Source organism: Phaenicophaeus curvirostris, unplaced genomic scaffold (genome assembly GCF_032191515.1).
Source record: "Phaenicophaeus curvirostris isolate KB17595 unplaced genomic scaffold, BPBGC_Pcur_1.0 scaffold_115, whole genome shotgun sequence".
Lineage (NCBI taxonomy): Eukaryota > Metazoa > Chordata > Aves > Cuculiformes > Cuculidae > Phaenicophaeus > Phaenicophaeus curvirostris.
The window spans coordinates 45,057-64,020 of NW_027206736.1; the positions used below are offsets into that span (position 1 = coordinate 45,057).

The window sequence follows — 18,964 nt, forward strand, 5'->3', positions numbered from 1 at the left end:
CATAGGGAGGAGATTCCAGTGCTGGAGCCCCTGCGTGGGAGGGAAGCAGGAGGATGTGCCGAGCCAGACCACGTTTGCAGGTCTGGAGAGCGGGGCCAGTGGGTTTGGTTCTGGATTTTTCCTTGATTTTTTTTATTTTAAAACCAAGTCCAAACAAACAAATTGAGGGGGGAGCATGGGGTCGTTGCCCGTTGCTTCCCAGGATCCACCCCGTCTGGGACCAAAACAGATACAAAAATAAACGGAGCTCACTCAGAGCGTAAAACAACGCGGAAATCTAAAAAATAACCAACCCGCGGTGCTGGGACGGGAGACAGCGCCGGGCGCAGCAGCTCCCATCCCTTTAGAAGAGGGAAGGGGGGATGAAAAGGACGGGAAGAGATCGTGGCTGTGGTTCACCTCGCCGCCTGCACCAACAGTCTTGGGAGCGGGAAACGTTTTTCTTCCGATAATCCCAGGAACGGTAAAAAATAAATTAGGTGGGGAGCGGCGTTGCAGCACGGCGCCTAGAACTCGTCATGCCGCACCAGGGCCTCCCCGAAGTCCGTGGCCTGGCTGCCCACGAACAGGTCGTACTTCTCCACGATCTCCTCCTTGCTCAGCTTCCCATCCTGCCCAGAGAGGAAAGTCCCATCATCCACAGGATCACAGAACATCCTGAGCTGGAAGGGACCCACAAGGACCATTGAGTCCAACTCCATGTTCACACCGTGGGGCTGAGGGCCTTGGCCAAACGCTTCTGGAACATTGTCAGGCTCGGGGCTGTGACTGCTGCCCTGGGAGCTGTTCCAGTGCTCCATCACCCTCAGGGGGAAGAACCTTCTCCTGATGTCCAACCTAACCCTCCCCTGGGATCTTCCTGCCACTCCCTCGGGTCAGAGAGAAGAGCTCAGCGCCTGCTCCTCCTCCTCCTCCCCGCGTGAGGAAGCTGCAGAGCGCCAGGAGGTCTCCCTCAACCTCCTCTTCTCCAGGCTGAACAGACCCGGGGACTTCAGACACTCCTCACACGCTTCCCCTCTAAACCCTTCCCCTCTGTGCCCTCCTCTGGATGCTCTCCAGGAGCTTTGGATCCTGTTTATCCTGTGGCATCCAAAGTGCCCCCAATGCTCAAGGTGGGGCCGCCCCAGTGCGGAGCAGAGCAGGACAATCCCCTCCCTTGCCCGGCGGGTGATGCCGTGCTGGATGCACCCAGGACACGGTTGCTCTCTTGGCTACCAGGGCTCCCTGCTGGCTCACGGTCGACTCACCACTGACCAGGACCCCCGAGCCCTTTCCCTGGGGCTGCTCTCCAGCCCCTGCTCCCCAGGCCGCCTGTGCATCCAGGGCTGCCGTGTCCCGGGGGCAAGAGCCAGCGCTCGCCAGTGTTGAACTTCATCACAGTGGCAACTGCCCAGCTCTACAGTTGGTCCCAATCCCTCTGCAGAGCCTTCCTGTCCTTCAGCCACGGATCCAGCCTGACCAGGTCCCTCTGCAGGACCTCTCTGCCCTCAAGACTATCAGCAGCTCCCCCAAGTTTCACATCATCAGCAAACTTGGTCAGTAAACCTCCAAGTCCTTCATCCAGGTCATTTACTGACCCCACTGTTGCTCTGCTCCTCCCACCCGGCTCCCAAATCCCAATCCCTTGGAGAGACAGAGCATGGCACTCATGGAGCCGCTCCACTCCTATCCCAGCTCCCAAGTCCCAACCCCTCAAAAGGGACAGAGCACAGCACCCAGGGAGCCACTCCTTCCTCCCGCCCTGACTCCCAAATCCCATCCCCTCAGAGGGACCAAGCATGGTGACCATGGAGCCGAGCTCTTAATGAGAGAGCCTAACGAAGGCACTCGCTGTGGCATTCTGAAAGGCATTGTCCTGATCCTTAGGGAAAGGATGACTCCCAAGCCAAGAAGCCAAAGGCTGCAGGCCCGGCTCCGCCATCCTCAATACCCTCCCCATCCCCACCTTGTTCTGGTCGGATTCGTAGACAAGATGCCGCGCTTCCGCTTCAGCATGGTCGTAATCTGAAGGGAGGATCCAATCTTTGGTTTCTTCCTTGTCCATTCTGCCATCACGGTTCTTGTCTCGGAACTCCACAAACTGCTCCCGTTCCGTCTTCACCCACTCGGGCTCATCGGCATCGCCATCCTGGCTGTACATGTCACCTGCACGGCACAATGGTGGGATGCACATCATGCCACTGGACGCATCCCAGAGGAATCCCAGCAGTGGGACACATCATGTCTTCACCATCCCGCAGAAGCACGGATCATGCCACGATCAGTGACTAGGCTGCTGCTTCCATAGAACCATGGGATGGTTTGGGCTGGAAGCCCATCCAATGGGCTCAAAGCCCATCCAATTCCACTCCATGCCACACTGGATCAGGGGTTCCAAGCCCCATCCAGCCTTCAGGGATGGAGCAGCCACCGCTGAGGCCAGGGCCTCCCCACCCTCACAGCAAAACGTTTCTTCCCAAGATCTCAATCTCAATCTCCCCTCTTGCAGATCAAATCTGTTCCACTCATCCTGTCCCTGCACTCTCTGATCAAGACTCCCTCCCCAGCTTTCCTGGAGCCCCATTCCATACTGGAAGCTGCTTTATGGTCTCCCCACAGCCTTCTCTTTTCCAGGCTCCACAACCCCAACTCTCCCAGCTTGTCCTCAGTGCAGAGGTGCTCCAGCCCTCGCATCATCTCCGTGGCCTCCTCTGGACTCATTCCAATAGTTCCTGGTCCTTCTTATATTGGGGATTACAGAACTGGGCATAGGACTCTGGGTGGGGTCTCCCCAGAGCAGAGCAGAGGGGCAGAATCCCCTCCTTCCCTGCTGGTCCCACGGCTTTGGATGCAGTCCGGGACATGGTTGGTTTCTGGGCTGCAAGCACATGTTGCCAGCTCATGTGGAGCCTCTCTGTTTCCCTAAATCCTCCCTCAAAATCCCACAGTGCCGCTCCAGATTTGTTGGGAGAAGGCTGTGTTTCTCCTGACACATTTTGGAGCCTGGCATGTTTCCCAGCCCATCTCCCTTGCCGAAGCTTCCTGTTTTCAATACAGGGTGTCAGAACGGGTGGCTGCTCCGCGTCCTGCTGCTCCGGAGGGAGGAGGTCGGGACTGGCAGCCCCTGCCATGTTACAGAGTGGACGCTCCTGGATGCGCCCTCCCCTCTGGGGGGCTGGATGCTGCCCTGCCCTCCCTGAGCCTCCAATGCCTGCTCCCGGGTTTGGAATGTAACCCAGAGTTGGGAAGTGGAGGGAGATAACGGAATTCCATGACGGGGAGGGTCAGGAAAGCGCAGGCCAGCAGCAAGAAGGGGAAGCAGCATCTCACCTATATACTCCTCCAGGTCGATGAAGCCATCCCCGTTCTTGTCGATGTCCTCCATGGTCTCCTGCAAGGAGTGGACGATGTTAGCCAGGCTCAGAGCTGATTCCCAACCCTCCCTATCCACTACTAACACCGCGTTCTCTGCGAGAGCACCACCAGCCACAGTGGGCCCACCTGCACGACGATGTCCTTCATATAGTCGTACTCCTCAGGGTGCAGGAAGGCGGTGAACTCCTCCTTGGTGGCAGTCAGGTCTCCATCCTTGTCAGCCATCTTGAAGCGTCGTTCATCTCGCACCATCATTTGTTTGTAATTAAATCCATCATCGGGGTCTGGGTCGTCTGGGAGTGGGAAGAGAGAAGAGGGAGTGCCCCAGGTCAGCTCAGGCAGGAGAGATTCCACACGGTCCCCTACCAACCCAACCCAACCTCAACTCAATCTCCTCAACCTCAACCCAACCTCAACTCAACTTCAATTCAACCTCAACCTCCACAACTCAACCTCAATCCAACCCCAACATCAACCCCACTTGAATTCAATCTCCTCAACCCAACCTCAACCCAACTTAAATTCAACTTCCTCAATCCAACCTCAACCCAACTTAAATTCAACTTCCTCAATCCAACCTCAACCCAACTTCCTCAACCTCCCAAAACTTTGCCCTGGCAGCCTGTCTTTTAGATACCAGTGGCTGTTGTGTTCCTTCTCCACCTCCTCTGCCAGGAGGAAGAGGAGGAGGAGCTGCCAGCTGCCAAGGGACACCAGCATACCCAGGGACAGTGCCCCCAGGACACAAGGCTCAGGGTTTTTTTGGCTGGTGCAGCCCTGGTGGCTCAGCCTGAGCTATTTCTGGAGGAGAATGTGTAAGGGGACACCACTCTCCACTGCCGGGGCGGCTTCAAAGCTGGCGAAACCTCCCCCAGCGCCCGTCGTGGTGGGAATATCTGGGCACACATGGCCACTAGATATAGCTCTGCCGACAGCTCCGGATAAGCTCCGGGATGCCGAGGCCAGCTTTGTTCGTCAGCCTACGGAGAACTATTGATGGAGGAGGACGCAGCCGCCTCTCTCTGGGGTTGAGCTAAGCGAGAGCCAGGCTGGTCTAAAAAAAGGCTCCCTGCCATCTCAGTTTACAGCTGGGACAAAAGGCTGGGATTAGGGAGGGACACACAAGCCTTAAGGGGAAGGAGCTCTTTAAAGTCACCTCCAGGGCACAATTAAACCTGAAATTCCCTATCCTGATCCTGTTCCTATTCCCAAGTTTATACTGTATGCCAAGAGCTCAGCAAGAGCAACCAAAAGCCTCAGGATCAGCCTCAGCTTATGGGAAAAGCGGAGTAAATCCGAGTTAAAAGGCAATTTCCTTTAATCCAGGCAATCCCGCTCTCTCGCCAAGCAGCTTTAAGCAGCAGAGTGCTGGACAACAGCTCAACAAGGGTCAAACCCACCCAAAAAATGCTTTGTGTTTCAGTCCCTGACCTCGGTCAAGCATTTCACAGAGCAGATTGCGGGGAGTGAGCTCAGAACTGCTTGGAAGCTGCAGGCAGCAAAGCCACAGCAACACTTGTTCACCTTCCCAGGTGATGGGAGAGGGAGAACCATGAGCGTTTGGGGTTTCAGAGCTCGGAGCTCACCTGTGGCGACCTTGAGGCCACCAGGGCTGGAGGACAAAACAACTGGCATTGTGGTTAGGATATTCGCATTTTTAGGGAGGTTTTGAATGGACTTTTTACTTTAAGACAGAGCTCTTGGGTATTTATCGCTCCATAGTCTTGCTCTCCCCATGGAAAGCAGGATTTAGGTGCATGCTGAGTGGCTTTATCCCAGCGCTGGGTGCAGCCAGTGACTCAGGCAGCACTGGGGGGGTTTAAATAAACGGCATTTCATGGGGATGACAAAACACAGCGGGTTTGGAACGCTGGGCAGAGCAGCAGAGGGCGAGGCCTCGGCTCCCACGTGCCTGGAGAGGGATGTGCTTAACTCGATTAAGGGATCGGCCAGCCTCTTGGCCATGCATCAAGCTCTCCGGAGACAATTCCAGCAACAGTTCCAGCACTGCCCTGGCCGGAGAGGGGAGAGAAGAGCCTGGTGTGAGGGACAGGAATGTTTCAGCAGAAAGGAGCTAGGAAAAGCGATTCCTGCTGAACAGAGCAGGCAGCCAAGGCACTGCCGGGAAGAACCCGGGACACAGCAGTCGTGGGGACCCTCCTAGCATTCCCAAAGGACAAAAGTCCTGGGGAGCAGGCTCTAACAAGCTTTATTAGCTTGGCCTTGGGCACCAATGCCCAGCTCAGGCTGATGGGATCTTCCCTGTAGATCAACCCTCACAGGAGCCAGGCACTCCCCTCTCCTAAAATTAGGCTTGAGAAATGGGTTCTGGTTAAGGTTTTTCCTCATTAAAAGGGTTTTTTAGCTACTCTGTCCCTGCGAGTCACACATGCCACCAAGTGAGCTCCAGAAAGTGCGACCCAAGCCCTCTTAGGAGCCTTTCTCCCTGGAAGAGAGGATTCTGACAGGCAGACAGGCCAGGCTTTCCATAACTGCACTCCTGAGGGAAAAGGGTAGCTCCGCAGGACCTGTCCAGGGCTCCGGGAAGCTCATTAGTCCCTGACAGGGTCCTGGGGTTGATTTCCCCCACCACCAGCACAGCAAACTCCAGTCTCCCTCAAGCTTTAACTGACTCTTTTAGGAGAAGCCAGGAAGGAAGAGGGATGAGCTCATAGCAGGAGGCAGGAGCCTCCACACCTCCTGCAGAGCATTTGACTATCTTTGGCAATATTGAGTGAATTAAGCTTTATTTCATGCTCTCAGGCTGTAGCTCAGCCTACGTGTTCCAGGGGGCGGAGGCAGCTGGCAATGGGAGCTTCTCTAGTGGTTTAACCCCACAGGAGCTGCCCCTCACATTACTATGCGAGTTGTCTGGGTCCTGACAGGCCAAAACCTACAGGTTCTGGGGTCTAAAGCTACAGCTGGGACACGTGGAGAAGTCAGGATGGGCACAAGGGACTTCGTGAGGGGATTAAAAGATTCTTTGCTAATGATCTCAGACTGAGATGAGATCTTAGGGAGAAATGTTTTCCTGTGAGGTTGGGGAGGCCCTGGTCAAGGTTGCCCAGCTGCCCCACCACTGGAGGGGTTCAAGGCCAGGTTAGATGGGGCTTGGAGCCCCTGATTCAGTGGGAGGTGTCCCTGGCCATAGCAGGGGGTGGGACTGGATGGGCTTTGAGGTCCCTTCCAGCCCAAACCATTCCATGATTCTATGATTCTATGATCTGCAGGGGTTTAGGAAGGGGGCACGCACCCAAAAACCACGGTGCCCACAGCCACCGGTCAGTCAGCACCTTCCTGTAGGTACTGAACACCACCAGCAGCTTGGAATTTCAAAGCTGGAAGGGAAAATCCCATTACCCGCAGTGCTTTAATCACATCACAGCTCACGAGTGAGATCTGAGCTGATTGTCACAATTGGGTGCATCAATAAAGCAGAGTTAACAGAGCTGCGTGCTGACCACACACTTCACCAGTGGGGTTTTCCATGTTTTTCCCCCTTGAGTTGTGATCAGGTGAATCGGGGTGGGGGTTATCAGTCAACAGCTTTGGGGCTGAGCCAGGAGCTCTCGCTCCACATCGCCTCTGCTTTATTGATCCGATCCCAGCACGGGACGGGACAGCTTGCCCCTTACCGAGGTAAGTGCCATATGTCACGTTCCTGTACTCATCCCAGGAGATTAATCCATCTTGGTTCATGTCAAACTCCTGCCACTGCCGCTCCACACTGTCATACACGTATTTCTTCTGGGCCTTCTTAATCCAGGCTTTCAGCTCCCCCTCCGTCACAAACCCATCCTTATCCGTGTCTATCTTAGCTACAATCACTCTACAAAAACAAAACAGCAAGTTTCAAGCACCAGCTCCGCACGGTTTTCATCCCAAGAGTCGGGACCTACCTAGGATGTAGCCGTAGGTGGCATTTTTATATTCCTCCCAGGAAATGAGGCCGTCCTCATTGAGGTCGTGCCCCTTCCACTGCCGCTCTACATCCTCGTATATCCAGCGCTTCTGGGCAAACTTAATCCAGGCCTTCAGCTCCTCCACCGTTACCAACCCGTCCTTGTCGGCGTCTATTTTACTTACAATCTTTCTGTGGGAAACGTAGAGAAATCCAGCAACAGGTTATGGGAGATATGGCTCGTGGGCCAAGCATGGCTGACCCCAACACCGGACTGAGCAGGACACGGCGTTCCCAGCCATCTGATCACACCAACAGCTCAAAGCCAGCGTAGGGCTGAGATGACAGAACACCAGCTCAGTTGCTCCTGGAATGCTCAGGTTTGGGTTTGGTATCCTTCAGGAATCATGCGCCTTAGCAGAAAGAGTTTTGGTGTTAGACCTCAGGGAATGCAAGCACGGGGACTGGCAGCAGGCTGATCCCAACACCAGAGTGAGCGAGGCACGGTGTTCCTGGCAATCCAACCACATGGCCTCAAAGTCAGCGAAGGGCTGAGGTGCCAAACAGTAGCTGGCTCACTCCTGGGATGCTCGGGTTTGGTATCCTTCAAGAATCATGCGCCTTTGGTGTTAGACCTCAGGGAACACCAAGCGGTGCATTTTCCGCCAGGGAAGTCAAGCGTGGAGACACACCTAGGGTAAAAGTGGGATACAAGGAGCAAGCCTGGGCTCACCCAAGCCCACTGAGAGCAGTGAGGAACAGAGGGCGATGTCAGATCCCACCTGAGGACAATGCCCACCATGTCCCCAGGGAGAAACTAGAGACGCGTGGTTTGGAAAGCCTGGAGTGAGGCCCCATGCTGCCTTTATTTTTAGCAGCAGCTGAGAGGAATTCCAGGAAGAATGCTGAGATCCAGGGGCAGATGCAGGCCCTGGGAAGGGGAAAGGCAGCACGGCTTGGGGGAACCGGCTGTTCAATCCCTGCTGTTCCCTCCCAGCTCACTCTAAGGAGCGCTCGTGGCATCCGCACAGGCTGCACTGTGGGCTCAGCACTGGGAACAGGCGGGTTTGCGCTCTCCCTGGCAGCTCCAGGCACTTAATGCCAGGAACAACAGCCCAAAACGTTTTGCTTGGTCAACCAGGATCAGATTTAATTCCTTTTAACAGGAAGGCTCGGTCCAAAACCAGTTCTGTCAAACTCCGTAACCCTTAACTCCTTAACTGAGGGATTTTAGGAGATGGTGTTTTGAACCACCACACGACTCTTTAAATCCCAGAGTATCCATGGAAAGTGGAACATCAAAGGCAAACTTGGCCCAGTCAAACCAACTGGAGATCGGAGCCACCCTGTGCTGAGGTATCAGGTTTTACTGTTCCATAATTGCTTTTAAAAAGCAAATCCAGTTTATACCATGGCACAAAGAACATTCCTAAGGATGGAGAGCAGAGTAGACAGAGCAAAACGGCTGCTTGCCTTCTAGCAGCACCTTCCAGCTCGATGCTGGATGTTACCTGCAGGAGGGGGCAGCTTCCAGGCCGGGAACAGTATTCCAGAGGCATATTATAACCATGTTAAGAGCTGCTATTCCAGGGTAACAATTCCACTTTCCTGTATTGCGCTTTCTCGCTGGAGCAGGATGGCAATTTTGCCAGGAGAGCCAGCAGCGCTCATGCGACATGGCCTGGCACAGGTTAAACTGTGAACAGGAGCTCGGGGCTGGGCTGGCAGAAGATTGCTGGAATGGTGAGCAGCATCCATCCCAGCTTCATCCCAAAGCAGCCTCCAAGGACCGGATCCCATCAAGGTTTTGGGGGAAAAAAACATCAGAATAAAGAACAAGAGCCCACATCAGGGTGGCTTTTCCAGGGCAGGTTTCCAGAAGGGGCAGCAGGGGCTTAACCAGAGAGCAGTTTCCCTTTAAGTTGCTTTCAGGGAATGTTCAACTGTTCCTACCTGGAGTGAGCTCAGCTCCGCTAGGACTCTTGGGCAGCTCCTGCACCCGTGCCTGCAGCCAGTTCAGCAGCTCCGTGCCAAACCCAGATCTCTGCCGGCTGCTTTCCCAGGGCCAAACCCACAAAACCCCTACAAAATCTCAAATTCCCCCCATTTTGTCACCCAACACCGCGGGGAGAGGGTGGTGGGAGCACCAGATGTGCTGTGCCGGCAGGCAGCTGGAGCTGCTGGGCTGCGTTCCCATAGCAGACATCCCGGGAAGCAAGAGGATCCCGCATGCTCAGTGCCAGGAACCTGGCAGAGCCTTTAAAGAAAAACAAAGCAGGGCACAGGAAGTTGTTCCCAAATCCCAAGAAACAGGGATATGTGAAGAGCCATAGGGGAATGGACCTGGGAAACACGGAGCCAGAGCTGTCTCCCAGCTACTTTGAACAGCCCAACATCCATTAAAAACCCATTTAGATAACTGTGCACTCAAAACAGGTTCATCAAACCAGTCCGAGCTTGGGGAATGCGCCAGGAATTCGCCTCCGACTGTAAAAACAAGCTGGATTGTGTTGAGGGGCGAGCACAGTCCGGAATGGCCTCGTTAAAACATCCAAGTGGAAACTCTTACCAAGCCCTGCTCCAGCTGCCAGCTTTTTCCAGCAGATAACTCAGCAGAACAATGAAATTAAAGCACAGAGCCGTGACAAAGCCCTCAACTCAGGAAAACAGTGTGGGGGGAGGATCCCCAGCAGCTCGGCATTCCCTTCAGCATTCACTCCTGCTCCGGGGTACTCCAGAAGATCTCTCCAGGCTATTTCCCTCGCAAAACGCAAAAGGCAAAAGGCAGCTGGCTCGTGTTATTCTGCTATCTGCGGACCCGCAGGGGCCTTGCTGCAGTTGGCTTGTGATCCAAAGAGTTTCTCCCAGTTTCAAGAGTCCCCAGGGAAATCAACCTCACACTTCAAGCTTCAGCAACGGCTCCATTACAGCAGACATATTATCAGAGCAAACCACTCGAAGAGAGGCCAGCAGCTGGGATAGTCCCTATGGATGTTAAACATGTGGACAACACCCCAACATCGCCCTGCCCTGCAAATCTGACTGCATCTGCCCAGTTCACCTTGCTCCGGTGGCATTCCCTGTGCACTTACACCTGGTTCAGCCTTATCTTCCCCTGAGGAAGCCTAAAACCTAAAACCCCCCTATTTCCACCCTGGTTGGCAGCAAGCGCTGCTCCACATGGGTTTGAGATGGACAGCCATGCCAGGAAGCTAAGCAAGGTGCCAGGAAGAGGAAAGCATGCCACTCCACCAGCCACCCACCCTCAAAATCAAGGAAAATGGTAGTTCAGGGGCAGTTTAGACCCTCTGGAATCAGCCCTTCTGCCTGGCACCTCAAGGAGCATCCCAGCCACAAGGCCCAGCACACCATGGAGATGCCAGGCGGGAGCACATCCTTTGGGAGTCTCAGACCAAGTCTCCTCCAGGCAGAACCTCCCAGGTTTAAGCCTTGCTTAGCCCAGCAGGAACAACTGTGCTGGCAGCTGATGCCGTGAGCACAAAGGCACGCGCTGTTGGGATCGCCAGAGCCAGAGCAAAGTGATCCCTGCCAATAGCCCGTTCTGAGGGCTGCAGGGAGGTCCAGCGCTGGCGCAGAGGTGAATTCTAGTTTCACCCACTTGTGACTATACTGTTCTAGCTGCTCCTCTAGTGGGAAGGAAAAGGAGGTGGGAAAACAGGACTGATCTCTCAGGCCTGGAGACTCCAGCAGGAATCAGAGACTGGCTCCCTTTGGCACAGCTGGAGAATGGCAGAGAGGAAGATGCTTCTTTCCGTTTAGTTTGCCGTTTTGGGTAGTGGATCATTTGGAGCTCAGGAGCAAGTGTGCGCATCCGGAGCAGCTCGAGGCCATGGCTGCACCATGCCTAGAGGTGTTCAAGGCCAGGCTGGATGGGGCTTGGAGCCCCCGGATCCAGTGGGAGGTGTCCCTGCCCATAGCAGAGGGTGGGACTGGATGGGCTTTGAGGTCCATTCCAACCCAAACCATTCCATGGTTCTAAGGTGACCTGGCAGGCTGGGAGCAACGTCCCTAGCAAGAAGAACCAAGCTGCATCACCACTTCTGGGTTGGTTGCTAATTTTCAGCTACTGCTGCCTTAAAAATGGCCTTTCAAGGCTCTGGGTGAAGCCACCTCTGCCCCCTGAGGAGCAACGGGCCACACACAATGCTGGGGGCGACATTTATGGCCAGCACAACCCACTATGGACTCATTCCCACCCAATCCAGTTTTTATTTCCTTACCCAAGTCTCTCCTTGCTCTCCTCTGGTGTGAGCTGATCGAAGGTCTTGGCCTCCTCAGCACCCAGGAAGGCATCATGATCATAGTCGAAGCTCTGGGCATCATCATGGACCTTGTCGCTGAGCTGCGGGTCATGGTGCACCCGGTCCTTCTTCTCCGTGGGTTTGCTGGAGATGCAGAGCATGGAGAGAGACAGGCATAGGAGGAGCTGCGCGATGGTCATGGTGGCTCGGATGCACCTGCAGAGAGTGGGAGAACAGGGATTGAGGAGCAAGCGCTGCAACAGGCATGCTGGAGCAGTACCATGCTGATTCCAGGGTCACCAGCAGGAATGCTGACACCAAAATGGGGAGAGTGATGAATTTATATGGATTATGGGCCAAAATAACACAGATTCTGTGGCCAGATCCGTGAATGTGGCCAGAGCCACGAATGTGCACAGATGATGGGGCCAGAGCTATGGATTTGCACAGATTACACGGCCAAAATGAGGAATTCACATAGATCCTGTGTGAACGAAGCAATGAATTACGACAGACTACATGGCCAAAGTGATGAATTAAAAGATTACGTAGCCAAAGCAATGAATTAAACCATGGTTATAGGGCCAAAGCAATGAATGCACACAGATTACGTGGCCAAAGTAACCAATCAACACAGATTATGTGGTCAAAGTGATGAAGTTGCATGGATTCTGTGGCCAAAGTGATGAATTCACACAGATTTTGTGGCCAAAGTGATGAATTCACACAGATTCTGAGGCCAAACTGATGAATTAAAGGATTATGTAGCCAAAGCAATAAATTAAACACAAGTTACAGGGCCAAATGACGAATGCGCGCAGATTACGTGGCCAAAGTGACCAATTCACACAGATTCTGTGGTGAAAGCAGTTAGGGTTAGGGACAGATTTTGTGTCCAAAGTGATGAATTCGGACAGATTCTGTGGCCAAAATGCTCTCTGAGACCCACGGCGCCTGCAGAGCCTCTTCCTTGCACATCCTCGGAGCAGCTCCCTGCTCCCAGCCCCTCAGCTGAGCCCCTCCGACAGTGCAGAGCAACAACTGCGTTGGCTGGAAGGAGAGTCGGCGCAGCAAGGAATGTAAAGGATGCGTGGCAAACGCGCGGCGCATCGCCCGGTGCGCAGCCGCTCGCAGCCGTACTGGCTGGCCTCTGCTCTCACATCCTCCTGCCTAGTTCCCTCCCAGTTCCCCGCTTCCCCGGCAAAGTGTTTTATCTCCCCCAGTGGCTGCAGCTGCCCTGAAGCAGATGGAAGTTTCACCCACACAGCTTTCACCATCGAGTCCAGTCACCCTTGGCTCGCTGGGCGCCATAGTAGCCTAATTCCAGGTGATCGATGCACTGGATAATGGATATGCTCAGGACACAGCCATTTATCACCCCGATTGCCTGCCTGGCACTCACAGGAATTCTGCGGCATCAGGGGTGGCAGAAAACATTGGATCACACCATGAGAGCTGCACTTAGCCACCGAACGGGAAGCACTCCCCATATTCATATCTTTAACCCAAGTTTAAATCAAGCAACTGCACTCTTTGGCACAGCAGGATCACACTGCCTTGCCCTCTCCATGCAGGCAGAGCTCCTCCACCTACACATTCACACAGAATCACTAGGTTGGAAAAGACCCACAGGATCGAGTCTAACCATTCCTATCAATCACTAACCCATGTCCCTCAGCACCTCATCCACCTGTCTTTTAAACCCCTCCAGGGAAGGTGACTCAACCCCCTCCCTGGGCAGCCTCTGCCAGTGCCCAATGACCCTTTCCGTAAAAAAATTTTTTCTGATGTCCAGCCTGAACCTTCCCTGGAGGAGCTTGAGGCCATTCCCTCTCGTCCTGTCTCAAGTCACCTGGGAGAAGAGCCCAGCTCCCTCCTCTCCACAACCTCCTTTCAAGGAGTTGTAGAGAGCAATAAGGTCTCCCCTCAGCCTCCTCTTCTCCAGGCTAAAAAACTCCAGGTCCCTCAGACTTGTTCTCCAGCCCCTTCCCCAGCTTTGTTGCTCTTCTCATGTTCAGCCGCTGTCAACAAACACCCCCAGGTCCCTCTCCTCCAGGCAGTTACCAGCCAGACTTCTCCTAGTCTGGAGCTGCCCAGGGTTGTTGTGCCCCAAGTGCAGGACCCAGCATTTGACCTTGTTAAACCTCATGCCATTGGTCTCTGCCCAGCGGTCCAGCCTCTTCAGATCCCTTTGGAGCCTCCCTACCCTCCAGCAGATCGACACTTCCACCCAGCTTAGTGTCATCCACAAACTTGCTCAGGGTGCACTCGATGCCTTCATCCAGGTCATTGATAAAGACACTGAACAGGGCTGGACCCAGCACTGAGCCCTGGGGACACCATTTGTCACTGGCCTCCAGCTGGAGTTAACTCCATTTACCACCATTCCCTGGACCCTCCATCCAGCCAGTTTTCCACCCAGGAGAGTGTGCGCCTGTCCAGGCCAGAGGTGACAGTTTCTGAAGCAGAACGCTGGGAGAAACCGTGACAAAGGCTTTACTGAAGTCCAGGAAGATACATCCACAGCCTTTCCCTCATTCAGCAACCGAGTCACTTTGTCATAGAAGGCGATCAGGTGAGTTTGGCAAGACCTGCCTTTCATGAACCCACATTAACTGGGCCTGATCACCCGGTTCTCTTGCATGTGCTTCACGATAGCACTCAAGATCACCTGTTCCATGACTTTCCCTGGCACTGAGGTCAGACTGACAGGCCTGTAGTTCCCTGGATCCTCCCTGAGACCCTTCTTGTAGATGAGCACAACATCAGCCAGCCTCCAGTCCCGTGGAACTTCCCCAGTCAGCCAGGACTGCTGGAAGATGATGGAAAGGGGTTTGACATGCACATCCTCCAGCTCCCTCAATACTCCTGGATGGATCCCATCCAGCCCCATAGACTTGTGTGTGTGTTTCCTGCCTGGAAAAGTCCAAAAATGCCATTTTGCCCTGCAGAAACCAGACATGAGTGAGTTCCTGCAGCTAAAACCACTGGCAGGGTTAGAGGAGCAGTCAGAGGGGAAAAGAACTGGCATGCAAGGCAGGACAGTAACAGCATGAGAGTGGCTGGGCAGTGCCTGCGGGAGCAGGGCTGTACAAGGGAGGAAGGGGAAAATCATGGAATTTTGGAGCAGCTGAGCATGGTCCTGCCCGTGACTGCTGTGTCCAACAGACTGCTCTTCAGAGCTGGGTCAGAGTGGGTCAGGCTGCTCTAATGCACTGAGCCATCCCCACACGGCAGAAGGGAAGGCCCTTGCCAGCCACACCGAGCTCTCTGAGGGTTTCCAGCTCATCAGACCTGAGGGAGTGGGATATAGGACACAGCAGGCTTGGCACACACAGAAGCCCTACCTGGCACGAGGTGAATCCCCTTCCAGCTCCAGGGAATCCCTATAGAGCAAAGCCTTTAGCACTGGGATAGCTCAGCCAGCACATTCAAGCTGTCCTCTCAGGATCAGGAAGAAGGGCCTCAGGGCTGCAGTGAGGCAGCAGCCCGCAACCAATAGAATCAAACCTTGCGGAAACCAGAACTCCAACAGTTTTCCTGGAGAGAATTCCGGAAACCACCACTCCACTAGGAAAAAAAGAGAACCCTCCCTGCCATAAGCGCATCCACCACCATGGGATTGCAAAGGAAGAGTGAGCGCTCTGCAGCAGGAAGGTAAGAGGGAGCTGGGCTGTGGGTTCTGGTCATACACAGTAAATATGGATGCACATTCCGGTCACACATGGGAAACAGGGATGCCCTAGGAGTTTGGCTGTTTATTAGTCCAAAATTAGTCCACGGGAAATTCCAGCCCTGTTCAATGTCTTTATCAATGACCTGGATGAAGGGGTTGAGTGCACCCTTAGCAAGTTTGCGGATGACACTAAGCTGAGTGGAAGTGTGGATCTGCTGGAGGGTCGGGAGGGTCCAAAGGGATCTGAACAGGCTGGACCACTGGGCTGAGTCAAATGGGATGAGGTTTAACAAGGCCAAGTGCCGGGTCCTGCACTTGGGGCACAACAACCCTGAGCAGCTCCAGACTAGAAGTCTGGCTAGAAAGCTGCCTGGAGGAGAGGGACCTGGGGGTGTTGGTTGACAGCAACTGAACAGGAGCCAGCACAGGCCCAGGTGGCCAAGAAGGCCAAGGGCATCTTGGCTTGTATCAGGAACGGCCTGACCAGCAGGTCCAGGGAGGTTCTTCTCCCTCCGTACTCAGCCCTGGGGAGACCGCTCCTCGAATCCTGTGTTCAGTTCTGGGCCCCTCACCACAAGAAGGATGTTGAGGCTCTGGAGCGAGTCCAGAGAAGAGCAACAAAGCTGGGGAAGGGGCTGGAGAACAGGCCTTATGAGGAGCGGCTGAGAGAGCTGGGGGTGTTTAGCCTGGAGAAGAGGAGGCTGAGGGGAGACCTCATTGCTCTCTACAACTACCTGAAAGGAGGTTGTAGAGAGGAGGGAGCTGGGCTCTTCTCCCAAGTGACAGGGGACAGGACAAGAGGGAATGGCCTCAAGCTCCGCCAGGAGAGATTTAGGCTGGACATTAGGAAAAAATTCTTCACAGAAAGGGTGATTGGTCCCTGTCCAAGGCTGCCCAGGGAGGGGGTTGAGTCACCTTCCATGGAGGGGTTTAAGGGACAGGTGGACGAGGTGCTGAGGGATATGGGTTAGTGTTTGATAGGAATGGTTGGACTCGATGATCCGGTGGGTCTCTTCCAACCTGGTTATTCTATGATTCTATGATTCTATGAAAAGAATGGGAAGGAGCTAGAGAGGTGCCTATGTGAACCTCATGAGGTTCAACCGGGCCAAGAGCAAGGTCCTACACCTGCATCAGGGCAATCGGAAGCTCAAATCAAGGCTGGACAAAGAATGAATTGGGAACAGCCCTGAGAAGCACTTGGGATGGTGGGGGAAGGACAAGCTTGACACAAGCTGGCAACATGCGCTCGCAACCCAGAAACCAACCGTGTCCTGGTCTGCATCTAAAGCCGTGAGACTAACAGGGCCAAGGAGGGGATTCTGCCCTTCTGCTCCACTCCGAGGAGACCCCACCTGGAGTCCTATGTCCAGTTCTGGAATTCCCAGCATAAGAAGGACCTGAAAATGTTGGAACGGGTCCAGAGGTGGTCACGGAGATGATGTGAGGGCTGGAGCACCTCTGCTCTCAGGACAGGCTGGAAGAGCTGAGGTTGTTCAGCCTAGAGGAAAGAAGGCTGTGGGGAGACCTTAAAGCAGCTTCCAGTGCTGAAAGGGGCTCCAGGAAAGCTGGGGAGGGGCTCTGGATCAGGGAGGGCAGGGACAGGACAAGGGGAATGGTGTTGAGCTGCAAGAGGGAAGATTGAGGTGAGAAATGTTTTCTTGTGAGGGTTGGAAGGCCCTGGCCTAGGTTGCTCAGAGAAGCTGTGGTTGCCCCATCCCTGGAGGGGTTCAAGGCCAGGTTGGATGGGTCTTGGGGCCCCTGATCCAGCCGGAGGTGTCCCTGCCCATGGAAGGGGGTGGGACTGGATGAGCTTTGACGTCCCTTCCAACCCAAACCATTCCAGGACTCTCTAAGAGGCATCACCCTGGAAACCTCACTTACATATCCCACAGAAGGAACCGCACTAACACAATGAAAAATGCATCCGGGTTTGGGATAAAACGGGCACTGGGGAAAGCTTTATAAGCAAGAACGCTGCCTTGTGGGTTCTGAGAGGTCAAGGATACCCAGAATCTCCCTGGGAATCTCCCTGGTGACTCAATCCTTTCCCCATCTCCTGCCGAGATCTAATTGTCACTCCCACCAACTTCCAGCCACGTGGAAGGCGCTCTGGAGGCACCAGCAGCTGGGGTGGGAAAACTGCATCCTTCTGGGGCCGGGAGGATCGGGAAGGAAATGAGGTGAAAAGAGATGCCTCCGGGGCCATTTGCAATCCAAGCTGGATCCAGGTGAACAATTCCCAACCTCCATCCCCCTCTGATGAAATCTAGCGTGTCCATGACCTCAGCAGAGTGGGAGCAACCCCGCAGGCACTGTTTAAGAGGAGCTCCATGTTTGTATTTACACAGGCAACTGGACTCTTGCTCCTTTTGGAGCACATCCCAGCACAACGGATCTGCTTAACTGCCCACAAATCCCGGGAGCAGACCAGCCTAAAGCACAGGGTGACCTGGAATGGGTGCAAATCCACGATTTCATCTACTGGGCCCACACCAAGTGGCCAGAGGGGGTCAAAAGGGACAATCCGACCTCAAACACAGAGCCTGGCATCGCGCTGGGTGCCAGTGAGCTGTGAAAGGTGCTGCTCCAGTACTCGCTGGGATAAAACAGACCCTTCACCCACCATTATCCATAAGTAATTCCTAGCAGGGACACAATTTCCTGGCCCACTGCTGCTCTAACAGTGGGGCTGACCCCCAAGGTATGGTTTTGAGCGGGATTCCATGTACCCTTCTGCTCCCCCCAGCTCGTTCACCACAAATCACTCTGGAAGGGATATGCAAGAGTTCCCTGCTCTCCAAGAGAACAGGGTTTGGAACGCAAACCGGAGGGAAGCCGGACACAGTGATCAGCAGCAGGGCAGAAGGAGGGATTCCTTCAAAACAGGGTCTCATGGGAATGTGGGTGGTGGAGGCACAGGGACTGCAGTTATGTTGGCATCAAAATAAATGGAGAAACACAGGATGGGCTTGGCTTGACAGCAATATTTGGAGCCCTCTGGAAGCACATTTCCCACCTGAAAGGGAGGATACAGGGATACTGGGAACTCAGGGGGGCAGGGAAGGGACACCAGGATGCTGGAAATTCAGGAGAGAAAGTAGGGAGTATGTGGGGGTGCTGGAAATTCCGGGGAGTGGGAAGGGAGGATATGGGGATGCTGGGACCTCGGGGGAGCGGAAAGGAGGGATGCGGGGATGCTGGGACCTCAGGGGAGCGGGAAGGGGGATGTGGGGATACTGGGATATCAGAGGAGCGGGAAAGGGGGATGTGGGGATGCTGCCCCCCCGGTTACCATGGCAACCCGGCTCGGCGCTGCCCAGGCCTGGCCCGGCCGCTGCCACGTTCCCGCCACGTCAACAACGACCACTCAGACCGGGGTCCCCCGCGCCGCCCCCACCCCAGCTCGCGGGTGACCCGTCCCTCACCGTCCCTCTCCGTCCCTCTCCGTCCCGCCGTCCCCGCCACCGCCGCGCAGACCGGAAGCCGCGGCCGCGCCACGCCGCAAGCTCCGCCCCCCGCGCCCCGCGACGGCCAATCAGGACGCGCCGCCCGCCCCGGCGCCGCCACGCAGCGCGCGCTGATTGGCTCGCTCCCACCCGCGCCCCGCCCCGTCCCGCCCCGCCCCGCGAGGCCCCGCCCCTCCCCGGTGATAGCGAGCGCGCCGATTGGCGGGAAAGCGCCACGTCCTCATGCGCGCGCCGGGCGCCCGGCCACGCCCACCCGCGCTGCGCGTGCGCCGGGGGGCGGCGGGAAAAGGCGGGAAACGGG

At 55.1% G+C, this 18,964-nt stretch overlaps 1 protein-coding gene across 1 annotated transcript; it reads right to left on the reverse strand.

Annotated features, from left to right (window-relative positions):
- Nucleotides 1-103: 103 nt before the first annotated feature.
- On the reverse strand, nucleotides 104-18,674 carry CALU (calumenin). The gene is made up of 7 exons (XM_069882325.1): nucleotides 18,622-18,674; nucleotides 11,497-11,733; nucleotides 7,254-7,447; nucleotides 3,481-3,647; nucleotides 3,310-3,370; nucleotides 1,946-2,145; nucleotides 104-611 (listed from the first exon to the last, which is right to left on the reverse strand). Exons 2-7 carry the CDS (start codon nucleotides 11,715-11,717, stop codon nucleotides 507-509), a joined length of 948 nt encoding a protein of 315 aa, XP_069738426.1. The 5' UTR covers nucleotides 11,718-11,733; nucleotides 18,622-18,674; the 3' UTR covers nucleotides 104-506.
- Between the last annotated feature and the right edge of the window lie 290 nt (nucleotides 18,675-18,964).